Source organism: Ochotona curzoniae, unplaced genomic scaffold (genome assembly GCF_017591425.1).
Source record: "Ochotona curzoniae isolate NIBS_2020 unplaced genomic scaffold, NIBS_Ocur_1.0 scaffold_3208, whole genome shotgun sequence".
Lineage (NCBI taxonomy): Eukaryota > Metazoa > Chordata > Mammalia > Lagomorpha > Ochotonidae > Ochotona > Ochotona curzoniae.
The window spans coordinates 9,204,631-9,211,269 of NW_024467106.1; the positions used below are offsets into that span (position 1 = coordinate 9,204,631).

Consider the following 6,639-nt stretch of genomic DNA (forward strand, 5'->3'; position numbering starts at 1 on the left):
TTTGTATTTGGGGCAAATGGGGGCTCTTTGCACTCCCTAGATAAAGCAAACATCGTCTCAAACGAGTATTTACGCGCCCTTACTTGCAAATCATTTCTTGGGGTCCTAGAACCGCAATTTTAGAAGTCCTTCACTATACTCAAAACTGTCTGTGTATTTTCAAAGATTTACTTATTCATTTTAAAGGAGTCTCAGAGGGAAGGTGCAGCACAGGAGAGAGAGCCTCCACCCAAACGGCCTCAGGCAGCAGGTCAGGGCTGCCCATATGGAATGCTGTTGTGGTAGCTTTCCGTGCTGTGCCACAATGCCTGCCCCCAGGAGCTCCAGCTTGCACAATGCTTTTCATGACAACATTGCCATTTGCATATTAGACACAACACGAGGGTTCAGAATTTCCAGTTATTCTAGGTTTGTCAAAATGTTGAAAACGTAGTATTGAGTTGTCCTATACTATTCATCCAGAACATCTAAAGGTTAAGGTTCTACATCACCTTAATCCTGGCTAAACTATTGATATAACATAGTAACCACCGACAGATGCTAGTCAAATATTGGCAGGCATCCCATTGTTACTCTTCTATTGTGCCAACATCCAATCTGGATTTCACATTGGATTTGGTTGTCTTGGGTCTGGCTTTCAAACACAAAGTTTAATCCAAGCCCTGGATGTAAGGCTGTGTAACCCTGTGCAGATGAGTGTATCTGCTTTCTGTCTCGATAGATGACATGTGATGATACCTGTGGAGGGGTGAGCATTTGCCCTGGTCCGGCTGGGCTCTGGATTCCTGTCTGCTGCTGAGAGGCGATCTGGGTCACTCAGAGGGAAACCTGGTGGTGTTCCCTGCTCTGAGATGAACATAACGAAAAAGTCTCATCTCTGAACAGTCTACAGCGCATGCACTGTTTTTATCGCTGACAGCTGGGCATATGGACACATTACAGGCTACCTCGTCCCTGCCCAAACCGTAGTTAAGGCAGACCTAGTCTACCGTGTATGTTAAGGAGGTGTTTTGTCCCAAGACGGGATCTGTAGCCCCTCCCTCGGTCACGGAGAAGCTGCCGCTAACTGGCCAACGTGTGTCCACGTGACGCCAGGAGGCCGCCCCATTGGCCCTCGCAGCCGGGACTCCGCCGGCTTTGCTCCACGATCCTCAAGGCTCCGAGCCGCTTCCCTCCCTTCTGGTTCCCGGAACTGTCATCTCGAGGATCCAGACCGAGCTAGGCCGGTAACTCACTGCGGTGGCACGGGAGGGAGCTGCGGGCGGGTGGGAGGATGGCCGGCGAGCCCGGGGAGCGCTGCTCGGCCTACCGCCCCCCTCGGCCCCGCGCCCTCCATGGCCTCCCTGCCCTCGGCCCGCCGCTCCCCCGCGGGGCTGCCCGGGCCTTCCCGCCCCGCTGGGCCCCGCCTCTCGCACACTAGCCCCGCCCCTCACGTCGGTCCTCGGTGACGCCGGCCCCGCCCCGCACGCTAGCCCCGCCCCCGCCCCCACGCCTCTCTTTGGCTCCGCCTTCTCGCGCTTGCCCCTCCTCCTGCCCCGCCCCCAAAGCACCTGGCTGCACCTGCTGGAGCTGAGTCCTTCTTTGGACCAGTCTGAATGGGGAGGGCTGGGGGGAGGGAGACCTGAGGGGAAGACCGAGGCTCAGCAGCAGGCCTGCCTTTGATGCTTCTCTGTGAAGGCGTTGCTCAGGATTTTTCAGTCACCCAGGCGTTGTAGTTGCTAGGAAAGGAAGTGTACCTAAAACCATCCATTGTTAAAGACAATCATTGGCACCTTGGAGAAGGATGCTGAGCGGTGGGATCCCTGGGGTCTATCCCAGCTCCCCTGTTTGCTATAAAAGGTGGGCAAAGGAAATTGCCTTATTGGAGCCTGGAATTGTACCTTCTAGAAAAGAGCATAATGTGCCTGGAGAAGCAGCGGGGAAATAATGGAAATAACGTGGTGCCGTTCCTCCCGCGTGAGACCTCCAGATGGAGCTCCTGGCTTCTGGTCTTGGCTTGGCACTCGTCGTTGTGGTCATTTGGGGTCTGAACCAGCCGAAGGGGGATTTCTCTTGCTCTGCAATTCTGCCTTCCAAGCCAATAAATATTTTAAAAAATGCATAGTAGTAAAAAAAAAAAGTGCACAGTAAACCCTCGTACCCAGGATCATGGTAGAATTTTCTAGAGAGATTGTGCTTTTTTCTTTTAATACCTAAATTTTTAAAAATGTATTTTTGGAGCAGAAAGAGTGTGCCGGAGGGCTATCTTCCCAGATGCCCCTACCTGCCAGGAATGGATGGAGCCAGAGCCAGGAGCTTGGAATTTCATCTGGGGCTTCCACACGCATAGAAAGGGGCTCGGGTGCTTGAGCAGTCGGCTGTGCCTTGCAGGGCTGCTAGAGTTGAGAGCAGGTCTGGGACTCCAACCAAGGCACTCGGGGCTGGCGTGCAGTTGTCCCAAGGGGTGGGCTAACTGAGCACCCCACGCCCTGCCTGCTTTGAGGGTCCTGTGAGTCAGCACCGTGGGCCTCCGCCTTCTCTCGCTCGGTGTGCTTCGGCCGGTGACGAGCCTGACCCGTTGCCTCTTCTAGGCACCATGACGACCCTGGATGACAAGCTGCTGGGGGAGAAGTTGCAGTACTACTACAGCAGCAGTGAGGATGAGGACAGCGACCGCGAGGACAAGGACGGAGGCCGGGGCGCCCCCGCCAGCAGTGCCATGCCCGCAGAGGCTGAGCTGGCAGGCGAAGGCGTCTCAGTGAATACAGGTACGGCCGCGCCCTGGACTCTGGCAGGTGGCTTTGTTCTGTCTGTGCAGTCCTCATCCCTCGGGGCCTCGGCATGCAGAGCTGGTACAGAGCTCTGTCACCGTGAACGCTTCTAGATTCTCCCACCGCACGGAGCAAATGTGTGTGCATAGCAGCATGGTAAGGAACATGGACTGACCTAGGTTTCTTTCTTGAGTCTCCCGATAGTAATTGTTTGATATCCTGTAAGTTATAGGTATGCTTTGATCAGTGGCATAAATTCCTAGAAATGACACAGTCACGTCTTTACATTGCAGTCAGTCCGCGTGAGTGTGGTAGTTGAAGCAGCAATGTGTGGTATTTCTCCATACACAGATCTTTCTACTGTGCTAACGGGCTTTCTGATCTTCACTGCCCTGGGCGGATGACAAATAGCCCTTTTTGGAAAACCTGAGATATTTGGAATATTTCTCAAGGCAGGAAGTCAAAGGCTCATGGTTTATTTACTTAAATCCCTGCCTCTCAGGCTTCAGTCTGGCTTTGTACTTATTATCACCATGGCTGCTGCGTCTGCCTTGCCAGCTTGTGGCAGAGCACACGGAGAGCTCCCCGCTCTCGGCACCCACCGGTCACGTCCGTATCCATGCCGCTCAGGTCCCAAAGGTGTGATCCAAGACTGGCGTCGCTTCAAGCAGCTGGAGACGGAGCAGAGGGAGGAGCAGTGCCGGGAGATGGAACGGCTCATCCAGAAGCTGTCCATGAGCTGCAGGTCCCACCTGGACGAAGAGGAGGAGCAGCGGAAGCAGAAGGACTTGGAGGAGAAGATCAGTGGGAAGGTAATTGGGCCAGAGCCGGGCCCTTCTCCGAAGCTGCCTTGGCTGCTGTGGCCGGGTCAGGGGCTCCGGCAGGATGGGGAAGTTTGGGAGCTGTGCAGAGCTGGGCCAGGACCGAGACACACTCGGGATGCGCTCTCGGCTCTGCTTCCAGAACCCCTGGGCAAGCAGCTTCCTTTCTGATCTGGTTCTACACTGGGTCAGTGAGATCAGCACCTCATACCCGCATGCACAGGGCTGTGGGGATAGAATGCTGGAGACAGGGCCTGGCCTGCTGGGCTTTTTTAATCCAGTAAGATTCCTCTGTGCTACCGGTCCCTCGCCTCTACAGGATGGGACTGAGCTGGGATGAGCATGAAGTAGCTGTGTCTGCACCCAGGCGGGAGAAGGAAGATGCTTATGGAGCTTAAGCTGGTCACTTCCTGCTATCGAGGCCAAAGACCACGCGGGAAAACAGCAGGCACAGGGTCCTGCTGGCTTCCCTGCAGTGGAACAAACCTGGCTCCTGCCTAAGGGCCAAGGAGTGGTCAAACCAAACAGGACCCTGTAGGTATGATTTACTAAAAAGTAGGAGCTGGCCTGTTTGGATGAGAGGCAACGTGTTGTGGTTCAAAGGCTGGGATTTGAAAATCTCATTTGAGTCGCAGTCTTACAGTTGGCGTTTGCATGAACAAGTGCAAGCAGTGTTAAATCTTGGGATCTCATTGATAAAAAGCAGAAGTGATAAGAGGCGCAGGTGCCTTGGTTGTTGAGTATGCGTGCTTGTGTCCCTGCCCTCCCTCTGCTGCACGTGCAGATGACCCTGAAGGAGCTGGCCATGATGCACGAGGACCAGGATGATGAGGCTTTCCTGCGGCAGTACCGGAAGCAGAGGATGGAAGAGATGCGGCAGCAGCTTCACGGGGGGCCCCAGTTCAAGCAGGTTTTCGAGATCCCCAGCGGAGAAGGGTTTTTAGACACGATCGACAAGGAACAGAAAAGCACGCTAGTCATGGTCCACATTTACGAGGACGGCATCCCGGGCACCGAGGCCATGAACGGCTGCATGATCTGCCTGGCCGCCGAGTACCCGGCCGTCAAGTTCTGCCGCGTGAGGAGCTCGGTCATCGGGGCCAGCAGCCGCTTCACCAGGAACGCCCTCCCGGCCCTGCTCATCTACAAGGGAGGCGAGTTGGTCGGCAATTTCGTGCGCGTCACCGACCAGCTGGGGGAAGACTTCTTTGCCGTGGACCTCGAAGCGTTTCTGCGGGAGTTTGGGTTACTCCCGGAGAAGGAGGTCCTGCTGCTGACGTCAGTGCGCAGCTCTGCCACCTGTCACAGCGAGGACAGCGACCTGGAGATTGACTGAAGCCAGGGCGGGCGGCTGCGTGGGTCGCTCATGGCGGGGCTGGAAGGCGCGTGTCTGCTTCTCTGTTCCTTGCTGTGTCTGCTGGCTCTTCAGCTGTTCCGTGTAGTCCCTTTCATCGTGCGTCAAGCCTAGGAATTCTTACATTCAATCAGAATGCTGACTCGCCTTGTAGCTAGCAATAAAACGACTTGAACTTGCACAAACAGGAAGCCGTGCGTTGGAGCTGTTTAGCTCAGACTCCGTGGCATGGCATCTCCGTGACTGTTCCCTGTCAATATTTACAGAGCCTCCCAGAAGGACAGTGTGTCCTGCACAGGCCTGCCAGGTCCCCCGGGGGTGGGTTGTTTGAAACATCAGTAGTGCATTTCCTTGATCAAATGCTTTGTATATTTACTTGTAATCAGATCCACAGCCCCAGAAGGCAGTTGAATTTTTTTTTCTCCTTGACCTCTATGAGGGCCTTGTCTAAGGTCCCAGGCAGTGGGTGCATCAGCTGGTGGTGGGCCCCAGTGTTGGGAAGTGGGGATCAGGGATCTGCAGGAAGTGTGGGTGCCGACTGCCCTCGGGGCGCTGCCAGGCAAGCATCAACCTCAACCCTCCAACCGGGGTGGCAGTGGAACGCTCCTCAAAGGAGCGTGTGGAACCAGAAAGCTCCTGCCCCTCTCGCTCTATCCAGCAAGGCAACTTTATGTCCCATCAGGACTGTCCAAAACCTGTGTTTGTTTTGTGCTTATTGCGAAAATAGTCCATGCTTAGTAGAGGACATTGACCAAAAGGCAGAAGCAGAAAGGAGAGCAGGAGAGGGGGCTCAGCTCCTCGGGGCCGGGAAGTCCCGCCTGCGTGTTCTCTGTTTGCACAGCCTTCCTGTCTGTCAGCACATCAGTGGGACCATTCTGAACACGCTGCCCTGTGCTGCGGTCAGCTGATGCACTGTCAGACCCTGTCATGTTGTGGGATAGCCCGCTGCAAGGCTTTGTGAAACTGCCATTGCTACTCCGTTGTACAGAGGTGCTGTCATGGTTGGCTGGCTCTTAAAAAGAAAGCAGACACTTGTTACAAAAGGTAACGGATGTTAACCATGGGGACGGGATTACAGATTAACCCAAAAAGACCTAATGAGCCATACACTTTCACCAACCAAAATAACTCCCTGTTACACTTTCTGTATGTATTTTTCTAGTCTTTTTTTCTGTGTATTTATAATAATGAACATCATTTGAGTTTTTTCCCCTTTATTTCTTATTTGAAAAAAAAATGTGTAATGTAGGGTCAGGGAAAATGTAATCTGAAATTAAATTTTAGCTTTAACATCCACAGTTTTGTTCTTGTTTTTTTTTGTTGTTGTTGTTGTTCCTGGTCACTCAAGAATTGACCAACTATAGAAGAGCTTTGATAATATCTGTTGAATTTCATTACTAGAAAGAAAATGTGTAGTTTTTGTTTTTTGTTTTTTGTGGTTTTTTTTTTTGTCTAAGAAATTTCATTGTAGAGAGTGTGGCAAGTGGGGCTGATTTCGTAGTATAGCAGGTTAAGCTGCTGCCTGTAGTGTCAGCATCAGGGTGCCAGTTCAAGTCTTGGCTACTCGACTTCTCATTCAGCTCGCTGCTTGTGGCCTGGGAAAGCAGTATAGCGTGACCCAAGTGTTTGGGACCCTGCACCCGCGTGGGAGACCTGGAAGAAGCTCTTGGCTGCCAGCTTGGTCTGGCTCCCAGCCCCAGCCTTTGCCGCCGTC

At 53.4% G+C, this 6,639-nt stretch overlaps 1 protein-coding gene across 1 annotated transcript; it reads left to right on the top strand.

Annotated features, from left to right (window-relative positions):
* Positions 1-1,038: 1,038 nt before the first annotated feature.
* PDCL (phosducin like) lies at positions 1,039-6,221 on the top strand. Its single transcript, XM_040963353.1, has 4 exons — positions 1,039-1,226; positions 2,571-2,747; positions 3,381-3,562; positions 4,356-6,221. Exons 2-4 carry the CDS (start codon positions 2,576-2,578, stop codon positions 4,905-4,907), a joined length of 906 nt encoding a protein of 301 aa, XP_040819287.1. The 5' UTR covers positions 1,039-1,226; positions 2,571-2,575; the 3' UTR covers positions 4,908-6,221.
* The last annotated feature ends 418 nt before the right edge of the window (positions 6,222-6,639 follow it).

Coding starts and splice junctions, on each gene's coding strand:
- PDCL (XM_040963353.1), top strand. CDS start 2,576: ATGACGACCCTGGATGACAAGCTGCTGGGGGAGAAGTTGCAGTACTAC. Junction 2,748..3,380: donor AGGCGTCTCAGTGAATACAG/GTACGGCCGCGC, acceptor CATGCCGCTCAG/GTCCCAAAGGTGTGATCCAA. Junction 3,563..4,355: donor AGGAGAAGATCAGTGGGAAG/GTAATTGGGCCA, acceptor CTGCACGTGCAG/ATGACCCTGAAGGAGCTGGC.